Source organism: Paramacrobiotus metropolitanus, unplaced genomic scaffold, assembly GCF_019649055.1.
Source record: "Paramacrobiotus metropolitanus isolate TYO unplaced genomic scaffold, Prichtersi_v1.0 Parri_scaffold0000033, whole genome shotgun sequence".
NCBI classification, from domain to species: domain Eukaryota; kingdom Metazoa; phylum Tardigrada; class Eutardigrada; order Parachela; family Macrobiotidae; genus Paramacrobiotus; species Paramacrobiotus metropolitanus.
In genome coordinates this window covers 812,829-831,160 of record NW_026570253.1, presented here as the reverse complement: position 1 = coordinate 831,160, position 18,332 = coordinate 812,829, and the positions used below count along the sequence as shown (strand labels likewise).

At 42.6% G+C, this 18,332-nt stretch overlaps 3 protein-coding genes across 9 annotated transcripts; all 3 read right to left on the bottom strand.

The window, feature by feature from the left end:
• Positions 1 to 34: 34 nt before the first annotated feature.
• Positions 35 to 4,719, bottom strand: LOC129589073 (pantothenate kinase 3-like). Of its 7 annotated transcripts, XM_055483576.1 has the most exons (4): positions 3,395 to 3,800; positions 3,219 to 3,278; positions 2,238 to 3,102; positions 35 to 735 (listed from the first exon to the last, which is right to left on the bottom strand). In XM_055483576.1, the coding sequence occupies exons 3-4, from the start codon at positions 3,075 to 3,077 to the stop codon at positions 334 to 336; spliced, it is 1,242 nt and encodes a 413-aa protein (XP_055339551.1). In that variant the 5' UTR covers positions 3,078 to 3,102; positions 3,219 to 3,278; positions 3,395 to 3,800; the 3' UTR covers positions 35 to 333. The 7 variants fall into 7 exon arrangements, with proteins under 7 accessions (XP_055339551.1, XP_055339548.1, XP_055339549.1 ...); XM_055483573.1 differs by lacking the exons at positions 3,219 to 3,278; positions 3,395 to 3,800 and adding an exon at positions 4,427 to 4,719; XM_055483574.1 differs by lacking the exons at positions 3,219 to 3,278; positions 3,395 to 3,800 and adding an exon at positions 4,493 to 4,717.
• A 2,510-nt stretch (positions 4,720 to 7,229) lies between these two features.
• On the bottom strand, positions 7,230 to 14,621 carry LOC129589027 (histone-lysine N-methyltransferase NSD2-like). Its single transcript, XM_055483492.1, has 14 exons — positions 13,973 to 14,621; positions 13,366 to 13,505; positions 13,170 to 13,299; positions 13,008 to 13,091; positions 12,882 to 12,953; positions 12,603 to 12,716; positions 12,481 to 12,543; positions 12,159 to 12,414; positions 11,609 to 12,037; positions 11,368 to 11,527; positions 10,078 to 10,277; positions 9,701 to 9,804; positions 9,339 to 9,644; positions 7,230 to 7,925 (listed from the first exon to the last, which is right to left on the bottom strand). Exons 1-14 carry the CDS (start codon positions 14,201 to 14,203, stop codon positions 7,512 to 7,514), a joined length of 2,703 nt encoding a protein of 900 aa, XP_055339467.1. The 5' UTR covers positions 14,204 to 14,621; the 3' UTR covers positions 7,230 to 7,511.
• Positions 14,622 to 15,841: 1,220 nt separating this feature from the next.
• Positions 15,842 to 18,252, bottom strand: LOC129589149 (uncharacterized). Its single transcript, XM_055483709.1, has 6 exons — positions 17,868 to 18,252; positions 17,415 to 17,580; positions 17,264 to 17,336; positions 17,039 to 17,188; positions 16,643 to 16,803; positions 15,842 to 16,387 (listed from the first exon to the last, which is right to left on the bottom strand). The coding sequence occupies exons 1-6, from the start codon at positions 18,042 to 18,044 to the stop codon at positions 16,188 to 16,190; spliced, it is 927 nt and encodes a 308-aa protein (XP_055339684.1). The 5' UTR covers positions 18,045 to 18,252; the 3' UTR covers positions 15,842 to 16,187.
• Between the last annotated feature and the right edge of the window lie 80 nt (positions 18,253 to 18,332).

The window sequence follows — 18,332 nt, the reverse complement described above, 5'->3', positions numbered from 1 at the left end:
TAAGTACTTATTTATGTCGTAGCATTGCTGCAAGGAACTACCAACTTTTTTATTACAAGTCTCCTCCAAATATTGCTTAATAAACAGTTTAAATCATAAGTTTTGTTAAACAAAAATAATTCACAACAAATACCCGAGCGAATGGAAGCATGCAACATCTACAAAAACATCAACGGCTAAAAACACTAAAACATCTGCAACACCACGACGACCTTTCTCACAAAATCCCCGCTCACGGTTGTAAATTCACAATAAATTAACCCAGCACAGATTACCGGTCAGAAGAGACAACTACTTAATCTGTGCTAATCTCACAGACAAATTTATTGTAGTCTACACTGGTTTTGCATCACTACTGTTCTGGTTTATCCGTCCCAGATTCATGTACTCCAGCAGACAGCCCACGGCACCGAAATATCCCTCGTGTTCCATGAATAGCGCCTTACATTGGCCCTTGGACCAATAGTCCATGGCGTAGGCCAGCTGCTTCATGGAGATCGCGTTGACGCGGAGGAAGTTGCCCATAAAGACCACTTTGTCGACGCCGTTATTCATGGCGCACATCATAGCAATGGAACCGATATTGTTGGTCACAGTGACCAGCACTGCACGGGCCAGATCTTCTTTGCGGGCAGTCTTCCGCTTCTCCGGATCCATCATCTGAGCAAAACTGCTTGCTACCGTATCGCCGGGAAGATTGAAACGACTGTAGTCACCGCCGTAGATGTCTCGTACCTTAAAAAAACACACCATAATACAGTTCTTAATTAATATCCCCGTTGGCTATAGCTGCTCGAGTAGTGCCATGTATATATATATATATCTTTTTAACAGTCTTGGAGAAGCAGTAAATGAGATAGCGCTCATAAATAATAAAAAAAAAACAAGAACATACGATAACACGACCTTTACACGAAATTGTACCCATTTTAGTCTAGTCTACAATTTCAAAATATAACAGTTAGTGTCAGTTACATAACCGATAAAGGTCAGCCAATAGAGATGTCCTTGCCATCTGGCAAAAGTGATCAAAGTAAGTACTAACTAATTATAGTCTGCGATTAAATCTGCAATACCCTATCTGTTTAACGACAGTTTATGATAGATTCATATGAACAAATTCTACAAATGCTGCTAATTGTAAATGCTGCTAATAGTCTGCAGTAAAACGTTATTTACTGACGGTTAGAATCGCATGCAATTTAAATTCATTAGCAAGCAGGAAAAACGTAACGCACAACTATCAACAGCACATAATTACTAAATATTCTCTCATTTAAAGGTATGTACAGTAATAAAAAAGGCTTGAAACCACCATCTGTAAACACATTTGTGAAAACGAAGAAACGAATATTTTCGTATAAAAGTAAGCCATGTTATCTCTGACCCTGCAATCGTAGTTCGACTTTTGTCCTAATCTAACTACTTAACTTAAAAACACATACCAGAGTAGTTATTAGTGCTACTCGTACATCAACTACTCTACAACAATATATTACATTAGCATAGATATTAAACACTGGCACTGCTAATCACTAGAAGGCGTACAATTTGTCAAACCAGTGTTCCATATTTCATAATGCTGCATCTACACAATAGTGTTTTTACTTTTTACACATAAATAAAACGCTATGACGTTTTACAACTTAAACTTAATTTTCAGCAACAACGTGAACTTTTCACAAACTTATCAGTAGTAAAACCACAGATAAAAGAACTTAATTAACGAAAGACAGAGCAGGCCACAAAAGTATGCGAGATAGCGCAACAAAGCGAATTCATCATCCATCTATCAAATTGACATTCAGCTGACAAAACGTCCTTACGGCGGTACAGTCATCTCAAACAAGCAAAACCACAAGCCACTGACTGCTATATTTCTGTACCAAATCAATGGCAAAAGCCAAATGTCCCTTTTTCTGCGAACAGACCAGTTTTATCGGCAAAATGCCAAAACTCAGGATATGGATCAACAAGCAGCCACGTAAGGTATTAAACGATCGGTGCTTTTGAAAAAGTTTGCAAAACGTGTAGTCTAGATTACAGCGAAACTCTTCTACAGATACTTATATTAACATGCTAATTAATGAAAACCATTCGAAGACAACTTGTCAATTTTAGAAAAGAAAACTGACACCCGTTCACAAACATCTGCTCAAGTCGCTCGTATACGAAAGTGAGATCTAATTAACACCACTGTAAAACATGTTCAACAACCAAAAACAATTTCCCCTTACCAGTTTGTCAATATTTCGATGGTCGCCCTTGGCCGCCAGCTCAATCCCCTCCTCAAACGTCTGACATCCTGTCAGCAAGCAGCACAGCCCCATAAACGTTCCCCCACCGATACTCGTGCCCCAAACTCGGCGGTATTTCGTGCGGGATTCCACCAGCAGAATACTGACACCGCTGCCGACATTTACAACCAAATACGGATACAGATCGCGGATACTGTGCGGCACCCGTTTGCACTGCCCCTCATCCAGGGGATTCTCAAAGGTGAATGTCTCCTCGGGGTGATTGTATTCAATGTAGTGAATCCCACTGATCAGCGAGTCCAACTCATCGAATTTATGCAACTCCAAATTGAGTTCCTGTCGCAGCGTCTTCTCGTAGGCGAACGCGCCACCCCCGGTGGCGCACACCGTTGTCGTCAGCGCTGACAGGCCCTTGGATTTAGCCAAATGGATAAACTTCTCCATGGCACTGCTGGGGAAGCGGATAAAGTGCAGCGTTCCAATGTGGTGGTTGATGGGGACGCCGCGCATCTCCAGGTGCGCATCGCGGATTCCGGTGTCGCCGTAGGTTTTGTTGCTGGTCAGGTAGCGCTGAATGATCTTGGTCTGCTCCACCTCGCAGGCCGCATCCTCGGGGAGGACGTTTTCCGGTTCAAAGTAGACCAGTTTGACGAGAGATCCGCCGATGTCGATTCCGAACCACGGCATCGGCGGATTGAACGGCACATCCTCCACGGCGGCGACGGCGGGGTCTTTGGATTGGCTGCGCGCCTGGAGGAGTTGCTTGCGCAGGGCATCACCGGCGGCGGACACCGGGGAGGGTTTGACGGGATCCGCCATGGCATGGGGTTCCCCGAAGGCAGAGCTAAACCAAGAAAGCATCATTGAACTCCGCCGTCGTGAGGTTCGGTGAACAGTGTAATAAGCACGGTGTAGAATAGACACTTTTTTACAGAGAGGTGTACACTACGGGTAAAGTACTTTGAGAGAGCGGAATGCAAAAGAAGGAAGACGAGTGTGCTGAGTGAGCGTGTGGAGGCTCTGCAAAAAGGTGCCTGGCAGTCATATCAAGTTCGTCTCTAAGACGGCAAGTCTACGATTGTTATCTCAGCGAAACCCCAGCTGGAGTAAAGTGCGCTGATCACACCATGACTTACTGCCCGAGCGATCAACACCACCGCAAGCACACGAAGCATAAATCGCTGACGCCAAAACAGAGGCGATCACATCTCCAGGCAACAACACACAAATCACCACTCCCAACGTGATTGCCTAATCTCTAAGCCCATAGCTATCACAAAATATAATCTCACCAACTTATCAGGCCTTAGGAACACCTAACAAAGCTGATAGCCTGATAGTCGTCTTATACATTTGGTAGAATACGGCTCGAGCGGGAATAGTATGGATTATGGAATGAGGAATAACCCACGAACACACAAGACGTCATAAAGATTAACGAGTTATATCTAAATAAAATTGTTTCGGGAATTAAAGATGCGCGGCTGGCAGTGGCGCGCTTCTTTTTACTAATAACAGTTTTCATTCGTACACGTCGGACCAAGCCGCTGTACCGCCTTTAAGTGTACGGCAGCCCCACTGTGTTGTAGCGGTAGCGATTGTGAAGTCTACGGTAATAATACAGTACTACTTGTATGACTAAACGATCATTAGGCTGACGCAATCACATTCCGCTCCCAGACATTATTCACAAGTCATGCAGTCTTCCCAAAACTTAAAGAACAGCTTCAGCGAATATGTGCGCTATGTTAGTACGGTGTTCATAAAATATCATGCATACTTCTACTCGTATCACAAGACAATTATTTCGCAACCCATATTTTGCCGTATTATCCATATTAATTTGCAAACAATTACACACTTCTGTTGGAAATGGAAATGTTTTTATATGCGCTCTGAATTGTTCGAAACGTTTAACAGAAATTCGATTTTGCTGCTCAGATTTTGAGACACATTGTTATTGTTACAAGAAACACTTGCGGCGTCGCCTCCGCGTTTCTTGTGATCCACGGCCGCTTTGAACACATAATTTCATTTAATTCGTTAGTAAATGCACTAATCGCCTTAGCAGTTATTTTAAAACTTCTTAGGCAAGGACTCTTAACTCGGTTACTCACTTATTTAGCGATTTTGTTTACTGAATAGTGGTGGCTCGGTCACTCACTCACGGTAGAGATTTGTTCACTGGGCAGTGGGGAGTTGTCGTTGTCGTGATTTGTTCAACTTCACTGTACCTTGCAATTCCGCGGATTGGAACGCATTCCATGGAATCCGTGGAATATCTTGGATTCCAAAGTTGGAATCCGCGTTCCAATCCAAAATCCATTCCAAAGGGACGTTTCTCTTGGAATGCCCAACCTTACCTAAAGGCGGCCTCATAGTTCACCGAAAACGGCAGTTTCGACTAAAAGGTGTCCAAATTTCGAATACTGTACTGTTACCCTGCACTTGCCGAAAGTTTCGCTAGTGCAGCCAGGCGTACGTTGTACGATCGCTATCACGATTCACATAGACGGCATACAGCACCTAACTGCGACACTGGACGAAATTTCGGCAAGTGCAGGGTAACAGTACAGTAACTATGAGGACACCATTCCCCGACTCTCCGTCCCATTTTTACGGATGACTATGAGGGGACATGGTCGTGTTGAAACCGAAACGTCGAAATTCGTGGTTTCGACGACTTCGGTGTAGGAGAGGATGGCTCCTCCCTAATACAGTCTCCGTTTTTTTCGCCCAATCATACATACGTCTGTCCAAGCGGCCACTGCGCAGTGCCCACCTGGACGCCCAGATTATTAATACACTTATACAGTATCATGTACGTATACATATGTACTAATTATTACATAAATGCACATCTAACACAACCCCTTTTTGTTAAACAGACATTTTAATTACTAAAAATTAATAATTACATCTGTACGTACATTTTTCCATATCGTATTAAATTTTGTAAGTTAGTACATACTAGCGGTAGTTGATAACCACATTATTGCACCGAGCGCGAGCAATAGCCACAGATCTGTTACGCATTTCCAGTACCACTTGAAGTGATACGTACCACTGGAAATGGAATCAGTATTGTGGAATTCCACATATCCCATAGGAAAGAGGTGACGGTGACGCGCTTTTTGGCGTCAGACAACTCTGCTGTGGAAGTATGTACTCTGCTATGGAGCGTGTAGTCTTGACGATCAGTTAATTGCAGCACCTCGCGCTTCGCGCTCGGTGCAAATTATACAGTACATGATTTTCCATCTGTGAGCCGTTTGGAAAGTTTACGTAAGTTTACATCGGCTTATTAAATTGTAGCAAAATGCCTCGTAAAACATTTAGCAGTATAAAAAAAATAATACCGAATAACTCGGAATTCAGAGCAGCTGTGTGAAACAGTGCAAGGCTTTTGGGGATAACAATAAATATGGAAAGCTACTAATGAGGTATTTTGTGCTGAAAATTACCGTGAGTGGGTAGATTGCCAAATTGAAAGTTTATGAAAAATTTAGTTTCTCAGATTTGACAAACTATGCAGTATAAAGTGCATAATTACTTGTTGAAATGTTGTTTGACCTATTGCAAATTTGCAATAAGTCTTTAAAGACTTTACTCATGATCCTACTCCGCTACTCGTAGTCGACATGTACTGTACTTAATACTTATTACCAAAATTAATTACTTACTCAGCGTGCTTGGGACACACCGGTTGTTCTCATGCAGAAAGAAGCAGTATTACGTCAAACCAACTCCGTTAATCAGAAAGCCCGGCTGCTAGCCGTGTCCCAGCCCGAATCTGGACTGTGGCTCAACGCGGTTCCAGTGGCAAGCCTTGGTACCTTGTTGTCAAATACCGAAGTGAGAATATCGATTGCGCAGCGCATCGGCGCTCCAGTATGTGTCGAACACCGGTGCAAATGCGGCAGCATTGTTGATGTGTGGGGATATCACGGTTTGGGATGCAAGCGCCTTAAAGCGAAGATTTCCCGTCACAACGAAATCAGAGATGTTATCCATCGCGCGTGTGGCTCGGCCAGCATCCCTTCGGTTCTGGAGCCGCCAGGACTGTACCGCGATACCCTGAAACGACCGGACGGTATGACCTCAGTCCCCTTTAGCCAGGGCAGATCTTGGGTTTGGGATGTAACGTGCCCGGATACCATGGCTACTTCTTACATTGCCAAGACGTCCCAGGAAGCCGGCGCGGCCGCCACGATGGCAGAGGCAAAGAAAAACAATAAGCACGCATATCTACGGGCTAACTTTATTTTCTCTGCTTTGGTTTTTGAAACAATGGGCGTGTGGAGTAAAGAATCTAAATGTAAGATGTCTACGCTCGGTAAGATGCTTTATGAGAGGACACAGGAGAAACGGTCCACTCTATTCCTGAAGCAGAGAATCAGTATAGCTTTGATGCGGGGTAATGCTGCTTGTGTTCAGGAAACGTTCTGTATTGGTAAGAGATTGGATGAAGTGTATTATGTACTGAAATGATGTGACGCGTAATTTTGTTTCTATTCAATGTTCACTCGAATAACCCAATAAAGACGACCCATTACTTACTATAATACTCGGCTTGCCATAAGCCTAATGCCGGCTTGCCATAATGCAGCCTTCAACCGCTCTGGGCGGTGACTTCCAACCGTTGCAACGGGCGGTTGCCTAACTACTTCCAGTCAAAAGAATACTCGTATAGCCGAAGTACGGACAACAACTTTCGGACACAACGACGGGACGGTAAGTCGGAGACTCCGACTCGGAGTGACCGTGTCGTGGGAAATCCGTGACCACGGAAACTCGGTCAGTACCGTCCCGTCGAGAAACTTTTTCTCCGTCTCAGAAAACGGTTGACTATGGGGCCGCCCTAATACTACGTACCCATACCGTACTACAAAGTACCTTTAACTTTTACTACGTACATGCCCAACCGTAGATGCGTCTTGGGTTGACTTTTGAATTTTTCAATGCTTTACGACTTGCGTATTATTTACTTAAAACTTAAGTATTGCGACGACTCGCACAATACTTATCGTACTTCTGTACGTGCGGCGTATGCAAAAAAAACTTAAAAAGTAACTCAAAAGAGAAAAACACTTACACAACTATGCAGTAAAACATTGCACCACGATATACAAATACACGAAACGTACCCTGAGAAGCTCTGGAAAATTAACGCCACACAAAATACTCTTGAACAAATAAAAAAATTCAAAAATGCAACGTGGTAAAAGTGAAATACGTATCCACGGACGCGAATCACTCTCCCACACTCGAATTCTCCGCCGAATTATCTTTGGACACGTACGTCTTTCCGCCAATTTTGCCGCGGCACTTCTCCGCACCGCAGAGACACTCTCGGCACGTCACGCCACACTCGTATTCCCATCGGTAATCGAAAGTGATCTCCTCGCCTTTGTGAATATCCCGTAGTGCAATCAGACCAATCCGCGTATCCCCGTCCACTTCCCACTTTTCCGATGTGCAATTTGCATCGCAGGAGTGATTAGCAAAACGTGCCAGGTTTCCGCTAGGGCCAGCGTCGATTACACGGCCTTTGGTCAAATCCAGGAAGTAGAAGTTAATATCGCCCGACTGCAACTTTTCACACATACGCCGGTTGCGTTCCTCCACTGTGATGATTTCACCGACATATTCGATCACCACTTCGCGCTGAAGAAACAAAAAAAAATCTTTAACTATCACACGCAGTACTTCTTCCGTAAATTTGTGCTTTCTCAAATTCCGGTTTAATATATCCCGTACCAACAAAAATTACGAGTAAGTACTGCACCCCTATACTACTCAAGTGGATTTTACTAGCAAACGCCAAGCAGTGTTCAGTATAAACAATCAGTAATTCCTGCACACTGATAACTTCGCTCATAGGACAACCTTTTTGCTTTTTGACGTTCTAGGCACTTGATAATGCCGGTAATAATTATTCGATTGCAATAAAATATCGAACGATATGTTAACGCCTTGAATTCTTCGAAAATCATGACTGCTAAAACACTGAAGAAGTTATTTATCATATTTCGCAAATAAAGTGCTATATAAGCCATCCACACAGTTAAACACTGTAACACCAGGCGTTTGGTCAGATGGCTATCCGAGTTAAAACGGGAAATTTCATTTTCCAACTATCTCGGGAGAAAGTCCCCAGGTAATGTGCAGAGAGTGCAGGCGCCAAAGCGCAACCATGCCGGCGGCGGGCCAATGGACGGTGACGTCGGAAGACCGAGTCTACTGCAGCCAGTGTATGCTCTGCCACAGCACAGTTATGCCATCAGCCTTAACCGGCACTATTCAATGGGGCTTAATCACTGTACGCCATTTTTACGATCATTTTCATGAACTCGGAATATAATTACAATGTGCCACGTAAAATTTGTAAAAATTAATAATAAGTACTGTAAGCAGTATTACAAACTACAATATCTACAGGTATCTTTTACAGAAAGGCTGATGTGTCAATACCGTATTGTAAGTATAATCGACCGGAGCGTAGCGAAGGTCCTCTAATTCAGCGCCAATGCAAAAATGTCTGTGTCCGCCGCCACTGTCCGTTACGGTCATTACAAAATATTGCTGGCTGGTTATGTTGCCATGTTAAAATTAATGGTAATCTTAATGTTAAGGGTGCTACTGGTAGGACGTTAAAAATTAGTTATCACACGCACAAGCGAAAAGCTGCTACGCTTCGGTCTTCCAATGCACGCCAACGTGCATTTTCTTGTACCGCTAGGCGCTATGTCCAAGCACTAACACCGCCAGCCATATGCTGCGTAAATCATTTCCACTCAAAAATAATTAAGTACTCGCTGCTATTACTTAATTTACGGTTACACACACAAATGCAGTACACTGCATTTAACCGCAACCGAAATCTGACATCCACATAACAGCCTCATATAGGTTACGGCTAATGTTTCAGAGCTCAAGAGAGTTCAGCTGGCTGCTGTCGCTGCAGTACGGATTTAATAATTAAAAATTTAATTACAGTATATAAATCATTTTCTACAACAAATTTACAAACGTCATAGTACCTTGCAAAAGTAATACAATCACGTGATAACGACGTACCTCACGAATGTCCTCTTCCGCCCGCAGAGCCCATCCCCGATCAGCAGTGTAAAACTTTTTCAGTTTCGGATACTGCCGCTTAAGAAGCCGCTGGTTTCCGCACCTAGCACCAGCTGGGCAGGTTTTTGGATCACATTCAAAATGAATACCACGATTAAGACAATCGGATGACGGCCCACAGGGATCCTGATCGTCTGAGGTGCAATTGCACACATTATCGTCCTCGAAACTATCAGCTCGTCCTCGTTTTGCGTTCTTCTTGCCGTATTGACGTCCATACTTTGCAGGTAAAACGGCAAAATTCCCCTGGAAACTTAAGCTTCATTTTCTGTGTAGGAAAGATACAAGTCTTCAACACGCACCTTAATTGCTTTGTAAACTGGAGGCACTCCTTGAAAATTGGTGGCTATAAAATCCTCTTTGATTCGCAGCAGTTCCTCGCCTTTCTGCTTCGCTTCTCTCAGACCTGTTTACGCAACAATACTCAAGAAACCTACCAGTAGTCGACAACCGAAAAACTAAATATAGAAAAACAACTATTTTAAGCGATCTAGTACTGCACTAACCAAAACCGTAGAAAATCACATAATGTATTACACCAATCTTCATAAACTCAAACGCCAATTCAACTGAAAAACATCGCAATACGTTTGCTCAGCCCGTCTGCCGCATCTTTTCCATTGATGTTTGCTGCTAGATAAATGAAATTAACACTACGCAAAAATAAAAAGTAAATTACCTTCCGGAAAACGTTTATCCTTTGAATTGGATTTTTTCCAGCCCGGATCGTAGATTTCGTACGGAAGGACGCTGGCCGTCGACGCATACGTGAACTCTTTAGTCCCCATAAATCTTAATGTAAATGCACTGCCTCCTGGATGGCTTTTTTGGATTACCGGTGGGCACAATGATTCCGGTACTATCTGACACGGCCATATCCTAAAAACAAACACGCGATTGATGTTCTGCAGTGAAACATTATCTAGAACAAAAAATGCAAAGAATCTGTTGACGTTTAAGGGATTTGGCCCGGTACATAGCACCAAATTCGTGCACATCCACGGGAACTTTCGCTGTCGCGCGCACTCCCAAACACTTTTTTTTGCATTGCTTTATGGTATTTTGTAGCCAAAAGATTTGTATACGTAGGTGTGAAAACCGTTTGCGCGCGCAACATCCGGTTGCAGAGTTATGAGGGTAACAAAATTCCAAAAAGTTTAAATGCATTCAGGTGTACCAAAAGTCTCATTATGGGCCGATCCCTTTCAAATTTTGCACATAAATGCCCATAACCATGAACATCGTTCTTACACGGATTCAGACTTCCACGATTTTTTTCGAATTTTAAAATGAATTTTAAAATTTTCGAAATTCATTTTAAAATTTGAAAAACACGCTAGAACAGTGGATCGGTGTAAGAACGATCTTCATGATTATGCGCATTTACGAGCAAAATTTAAAGAAGATCGGTCCATAATCAGACTTTTGGTACACCTGAGTGCATTTAAACTTTTTGGAATTTTGTTGCCCTCATAACTCCGCAACCGGATGTTGCGCGCGAAAACGGATTTCACACCTACGTACACAATTTTTTTGGCTACAAAATACCATAAAGCAATGCAAAAAAGTGTTTGGGAGTGCGCAACAGCGAAAGTTCCAGGGGTTGTACATGAACACAGTGCTATGTAGTAATGTACCGGGCCAAATCCCTTAAAAGATTAACAAAAAACCGAAACAAATATCAGAAAACCGCACTTCATTATTATTGTTTAGTGGGAGAACACGTTGTTTAGCATTATCATTGTTTAGGGGAGTGGGATTATACACACAATTTCAATTCTTTACAGGTACATGTGTACATGTAAAGAACTAAAATTTGTAATTGAACAAGTTTGTTTCACAACACTGCTCTGAAGTACAATAAAATAAAGCGCCAATAAATAAGCAGCACAATAATCATAATACTACGTATTAAGTTATTAACTATCGTATATAGATATATTGTAGATATCATGTTTGAGTACAATACCTGTGCATGCCACACTTATGCCAGACAATATCCAGCAGCATCGGTCGACGCCCCTTCGTACATTCCGGACAACTCCACGGACCATCCGGAACCGTATCCAGCTGGAGACAGCTCTGATGAGCCACAAATGGACACTGGTCACATACCATTAATGTACCGCCTGCAACACGCACTAAATTAAATACTTAACATTTTCTGCATTTCAGTGCAACCACTTTTCACTCGCTGAATGAAGGCCTACCATCATGGCAGTACAGGCAGTTCTTTGCCATGGTGCTGCTCGGGCTGAAAGCAGAGCTTCTCTTCTTACTCTTTGGTCCGCGCTTGCTTTTGACCTGTTTCAGGTTATCAGTATGTTTCCAGCACGTCAAATATGCTGGATTGTCGGGACAGACGAGAACTTCCGCTGGACAGCACATGAAATTAAAATGACAGGCGTACGGACATTTGTTGCACTTCACCAATAGTCTATCCATTTTTGGCATCTTTGGAGTACGTCCGGCTAAACGGCATGTGTAGCAAGAATGTTGTGGGCACTGTGTCAATTTGGTGGTCGGATCGGCTTTAGCACCCATTAGGCAGTGAAAATGATAATGGTGCCCGCATTCCGCTATGGGACATTTCACTAAATTTTCGTCCGTTTCGCCACACATGAAACATTTTCGCAGCCCTAAAGAATCAGGCCACAGTTGTCAATATTATATCTGCTGCAATCTTCTTACAAGGCAATTTCAAGGAAACTTTTGAACAGGAACCAATGTACATGAAAAGAAAACATGTACGGAACTGACCACTCTCGCACTCGCGACACCGATATTCTGCTGGATTGACTTCGTCCTCCACATCGAAACACTGGTAGTGGAAAGTGCGCCGGCAAGGACCATGGCATTTTAACAAACGTTTATCATCGTCCGGATGGTAGACGTCATCCAGACAAAAGATGCACACATCTTTCGGCTCAGCGACAATTATAAAAGACTCTCTTGCTAGCTGTTTTAGTGGATATGGGTTGTCGTCGTTATAGAGGCGGTTGGGTTTGCGTCGTTTCTAAAAATGTCGACCGGTGTCAGTAATAATAAACAAATATTATACATGACTGTTTAGCGTGGTTACCGGAGTTTCCAGTGGAACAAGCGATTTATTCGCAGTAAGATCAGCAGGTAAAAGAGATTCCATCTACATATAAAACAAAGGTAATCAATCGCAAGCAGAACAGAATAAAAACCAAGCCATACGTTGCAATTGGTAATCGAATCGCGATGTTTGCGCTTTTTCGCATCGTTTTCTTTGCCGTTTTCCGTACTTTCCGTCTGCTCACTGGCTTGGCTTTTTGGAGACGGCACAGGCTCCTAAACGAGAATAATCAAAATACAGGGTGTGCCAGGGTTGCAAGATATCGACCCAATTCAAACAAACCGATATCAATTGCAAACATGTCGTATTTTATCAATTTATCGCATGGAAGATAACCCGTTAGAAATAAAAAAAAATGAAAACAGCTAACTGAGCATTACTTCTGGAAGAATTGGCACATTCGCAACTTCCTCCACTTTCTCTCCAGCATCCACAGTATCCATGTTCTCCGCCTGGCAAGACGTATTAGTTAAAACGCAGACAATCTCCCTCAAAACAATTCTTACAATCACAGGTGCTGGTAGATCTTTGGAAATTAAAGAATTGTTCGTTTCCTGAATCGGCCCAGCGGTTCGACGAGAATACAAAGACTGCAAACAATGCACCGCTAAACGAGCTTTCGTAACAGGGATGGAGAAATAAGAAAGGCACGAGAAATGCACCCGCACCTCCAAATGTTCAGCGATACCGTCGGCAATGTCATGGCAAAGCGGTAAACCCGAGAGTTCCGGCGAAGCACAATCGTCTGCACGTTGAACTGGAGCCTGGGAACACGTCGGGTGGAGACCTTTGGTCAATCTGTCAGGTGTGCGAGAAAAACAAGGTGTACCCCGGAAAGCATTAACATAAAGAAAGCCACCATACTTCAGCAAAGCATCGAGTTTCAGTGACCCATCGCCAATCTTTCGGGATGCTTCCTTTGATTGTCGCACTTGTTCGTAGGAGTTTCCGCTGAACAAAGTTTGAGAGGAATTCAGAATCCCATTCAGTTCGCTGATAAAATGCTGTGTAACAAAAGAATTTTTCAAAAACTAAAAAAAAATTCACCGATTTCCACTAACGACCAAAGTGTGCAATCTGGATGCAAGAATTTGTAGGAGCGCTTGTAACATGCTCATCACTAACATGCTCATCACCAAAAAAATTTATGTACGAATGTTTTATATCAGTGAGCTATTAAACATAAATATAATGGTTAGATTCTCTTCAGAAGCAATGTACCAGACTACCAGTGAAAAAATGGATCCGAGTGACTCTTAATATATTTTGTAGAAGTTAAATACTAAATTCCGCACTTACTGACAATATGCCAAAATCAATCAACAACGACAAATACAATATTTTGCATTATAAATTTTTCACACGGGTTTCGAAAAGTCTCCGCATTATCTTATCTGGAATGAGATGCAGGTATCGACAAGCTACTAAAGTGAATTCAAGGTACAAAAATTAATCGCTTGTTTTTACTTACCTGTTGACAATTATCAAGCCTTTTGTACTCGTCGACAACAACTTTATCCTGCAGCACGGCACATTCGCAAATAGGGTCTTTTGTGGCCACCATCTCGGTTTGCTGTTTATTCCCAACAGAAGATACTGCAAGACATTCCTCTTCGCATTCATTCCGCACAACTGGATCAGGTTTGGCTGGCTCCTGGCACACTTCCATGTCCATGCAGTCCTCGTTTGGCATGGTTGGCATGGTTTCTGCTGCACTTGCAATTTGTGCTGAAGAGTGAAGTACCGCAAGAAAGGAACAGAGCGTCAGCTTTGATTTCAGGAAACTTTCACATTATAATGAATACCACCCTTATATTCATGGATACTGCAACAACTTATGAAAGCATTTCAGTCTGATCTGACGCAGGAGACGAATTCTAAAAAATCACTCTAATTTGAATGGCGCTCAATGCAAAACTTCAATCTCAAAAAGAAAATGTAAAAAATTATAAAATACAAATGCTGACAAAATGATTTTTGATTACCACGGTAGTATTACCATGGTATTACGAAATGGGCAATGCGAAATGCGCGCCTAAAACATCTGTGAAGAAAGCAGAACAGGAGATCGTGTACTAGACTTATAGATTTGTTCAATATCCTAGATAAAAAACAATTACTGCGCGCTCAAACTTCCCGGTATCGCGACATATCGACCGCAGTTTGAATTTTGACGCTAATTTTGTGTGCAGAGTGTAGACTACGGAGCCCGCCCGGCTAATAAGTAGACTTAAGCGCATCTGTACTAAACTTAAAGCAAGAAAATTAAAGCAATATAATACTGTGTATTTTAAAAGGTTTATATTGGATAAAATCAGGCCCGTCTTTAAGGGGGGGGGGCGTGCCTCCCGGAGGGAGAAAAGGGGAAAATGGTGTGCCGGGAGCAGGCGCTGGCGCAAGAAAATGCGACTGGCGCGGGCGCACTGGCGCTGGCGCACCGAAAATCACAATAGAAAAGTGTAGAAAAGTGGCTTATTTTCAGCCACTTTTCTACGTTTTTCCTGAAATTTTCGGCCATTTCCCAACTGGCGCAGCTGGCGCGAGGTTTTGCGCACCCCCCTTCCAAAAAGCTAAAGACGGGCCTGGATAAAATATTATACAGTAGTCAGTATTTAATAATAAAATTTAAAATATAACCGCAGCAGTACTGAAAACTGGACAAAACAAGAAAATTAGAAAAATATAAAAGAACATAAAACAAACAATCGTAAGAATCAATGGACTACCCGCATCCCGCAGTAAACAAAAATTCCCACTAAATAAAAATTAAAATCAATGATAATATGAAACTACCGCAGCAAGAAGTCTTGGTATTTTCTTTTCGAATCTGTATGGACATTTGACAAATATCGTTGCCGGAAAAAATGCTTCGGTCGCTGTTGCCTGTGGATCCACATTCCACAATAAGTACATAGTATGCCTCCTTATTGTTAGTCCTTACGACATCCTCCAGAGCCTGTCGTAAGGAGGAGCGCGTCTATTGTTTTGGATACAAAGAACACACGGTTTATAGTATCGCACAGCGCAAACAAACAATTCTATTTGTATTTTAATGTTTAAACCTGAATCAATTTAGGCTTCGTGCAACATTTACCAGCGCGGGCGCATGGTGTCGAATTGGACGTACGAATAATTATTATCTACTGATACTACGATACCAGATGGTAGGATTATTAGGATACCATCATACCGGAAATGCCGACGGTCTGCAAGTACTGTACTGTACGTACTGTATTAAAGTACCGTAATGCAAGTACTGTACGTTTTGTCGGTCTGCCAGGTCACCGTGTGGTCACATCATCAGTAACATCGGCATAAAACTTAACATGCACACCGTATCAGGATTTTCTTTGTTAAATCAACAATCAACAGAAATAAAACAAAGCAACAACCTGTACAAAACTATTTCGCGATTACGTCTCGCATGAACACAGAATGCTAACAGACGACCACCACTATTAGCAAATAAGTGAAATAACTCAAGTCAGAAGAGCTTTACACATAACACTGTCACCACCGTTTCCACTATGTAACAGCTAAACTGCGCCGAGATCTTTTGTTCTATTTTGCCTTCCATCCAGTACAGCAAGAATAAAGTAAGAAAAACTGGTCAGTAAAAAGGATCAGTCAGAAAAGTTTCCGAATTGAACACCGGCTAACTCCATTTTGTAGCGGCAGTGTGACATTTAGAATGGAGCAGACATGTCGGTGTCCAGCGAACGAGCGGAATCTGGTCGAACAGCGCTCTGGCTACGATAGAAATACTGTTCCAGTCGTTTGGAATATCTTTCACCCGTCGACATGCCCTCATAATCAGTTCCTATGTTAATGCTCTCGGAACGCAAGCTACTGGAATCTTCCGCTTCCTCCTTCTCACTTTTCGGAACTAAAAACAGTGATCGGGACTGTAGTTCGGTTAAATTATTACAAAACACAACCCATGTTGCACCCTATCCCAGCCATGTTCTATGTATTAATTATTATCATACTACTGTTTTATGGAATTTTGGTTTACAGGTTCAATACAATTCAGGCACAGCCAGTGAGCACAATCTGAAAGAAGCCGTTTCCGAATGTACACAAGGAGTATTAATTTTAAAATCAGCTGGACTTTTCTAATCCTTAAGCTTAACGCCATTACCATTCGGCATTTGTCCTCCGCAAGAATAGAGCGATGTCACTCCTCCTTTGATAACGCTCTCTTTCTTGAACCGATCCACCAAGGCCAAACCCTGCTGTTGGGCCATGTTGAGCCTAATCCGCTCGTGGAAGCCCATTGCTAGTGCTTCAATATATTGTTCACTGAAAAAGCATACAAGTAAGTAATACTAGTGTAAGAATTTATTTCTCGATATGTAGTAATACTTATTATTATTTATTGCACTGTACAGCGCACTCGTGCACGGCAATATTTTTGTGGAATTATCCAACTGACCGTATGCATGAATGCAAATCATTCATTTTCGTCTTAACCTCAATCTTAACCTCAATAATAATTCCAACTGGGTGGTTTCATTAGTCTGTGCAAACGTCTCACCTTAATGAACCAGATCGCGAAGACGGAGTAGGTGTGGCCGTATTTTCACCCGTTTCCGGGCTCGGCGGCTGCGGCGGTGGCGCAAAAGGCTGCACGGCCACTTTCACTTGGGACACCGCTGGCATGGCTCCAACTTCGATTTGCGCCATTCTACAGTAGCCATCAACTGAGTGGCATACGAATCTACGGAAAAAGCCGAAGGTTATACTTAAATATTCCGCCTACCCGAAGCCGAGTTGAATGTTGTCGAGCAGATGCGGCTCATTAAAGGAATTTCCCATTCCCATGCTCACGGAACCTGCAGACAAACAACAACAACAACAACAGCGTTTTCCCTATCAAGTATCAACCCATTAGAAATTAAAAATGGACGTACCCGTTAAGGGGCGACTTTTCGCGGCCCATCGCGACTTGACCTGACCCTGGTCTTTGTCGAGGATGCGCATGTCCGGGCACCCGAGAATGTGCTTAACGTAGGTTTTCGGGGGCAGCACGTGGGTGGCATTGTAGGGGCACGTGGCCATCACCATGTCCGGATGCTTCTAAACACAGCATCACCGTTTCAGACAAGTTGGGTTAAGAGTAGAGTCAGTAGACAAATCAGTAAAAGTACATAATTTATTATGACGATGATGATGATAGTTAGTAAAATAAGATAAGCATATGCAAGCAGAGATTGCCAAAGACATGTTAAAGAAAACGTCAGGAATTTGCATTATTTGGCTAAACGACAAGAATGGCTACTGAAAATGCAGGAAACGCAATCATTTCCTGCGGTTTCCATTACAGTATGCGTATGGTCACATTTTCTTCCAGAGTATTTTCGCACCTGACGGCAAGACATGAGATGTCGTTCCAAGCGGCATCGACGGATTTTATGCGTGGAATCGTACGGACAAGCGTATCGCGCATCATCATCGAACTGCCAGAATCGCTTCAGAATTGCGTCTTCTCCGCCATCATCAGAGTTTTCAGAGTTTTCCGATGCTTCTTTTCTTTCGGTCATTTCGCTGAATATCGTTTAGAAGTACTGATACAAGGCGTAAAGTATGCCAAACAAACTAATAAGTCGGCGCAGATAAACCATAAATAGTAAATACCAAGCTGAAATAGGAAAACTGAAATAAAAATAGAAATTTGTGTTCCCGTCAACTGGTCAACAACTATTATTACATCTTTTAAGTTTGAACTTCAAGATTCAACGAACAATGGCAGATTTCCGACTGCAGTCACTACTGCAGCAGTATGGACAAACAACCTGAACAGGGAATTAAAAGGCTGTATCACTTATGAC

What these genes read in the sequence shown, in the direction of transcription:
- LOC129589027 (XM_055483492.1), bottom strand. Translation starts at nt 14,203, where the DNA reads ATGCCAACCATGCCAAACGAGGACTGCATGGACATGGAAGTGTGCCAG. An exon ending in GGCTTGATAATTGTCAACAG is followed by an intron (nt 13,506 to 13,972) that starts GTAAGTAAAAAC and finishes TTTGTTACACAG; the next exon opens with CATTTTATCAGCGAACTGAA. An exon ending in ATGTGCCAATTCTTCCAGAA is followed by an intron (nt 12,717 to 12,881) that starts GTAATGCTCAGT and finishes ATTCTCGTTTAG; the next exon opens with GAGCCTGTGCCGTCTCCAAA.
- LOC129589149 (XM_055483709.1), bottom strand. Translation starts at nt 18,044, where the DNA reads ATGACCGAAAGAAAAGAAGCATCGGAAAACTCTGAAAACTCTGATGAT. An exon ending in ATCTCATGTCTTGCCGTCAG is followed by an intron (nt 17,581 to 17,867) that starts GTGCGAAAATAC and finishes TGCTGTGTTTAG; the next exon opens with AAGCATCCGGACATGGTGAT. An exon ending in AACATTCAACTCGGCTTCGG is followed by an intron (nt 17,189 to 17,263) that starts GTAGGCGGAATA and finishes TGGCTACTGTAG; the next exon opens with AATGGCGCAAATCGAAGTTG.
- LOC129589073 (XM_055483573.1), bottom strand. Translation starts at nt 4,584, where the DNA reads ATGGATTTTGGATTGGAACGCGGATTCCAACTTTGGAATCCAAGATAT. An exon ending in CCAGTGAACAAATCTCTACC is followed by an intron (nt 3,103 to 4,426) that starts GTGAGTGAGTGA and finishes TTCTTGGTTTAG; the next exon opens with CTCTGCCTTCGGGGAACCCC. An exon ending in ATCGAAATATTGACAAACTG is followed by an intron (nt 736 to 2,237) that starts GTAAGGGGAAAT and finishes TGTTTTTTTAAG; the next exon opens with GTACGAGACATCTACGGCGG.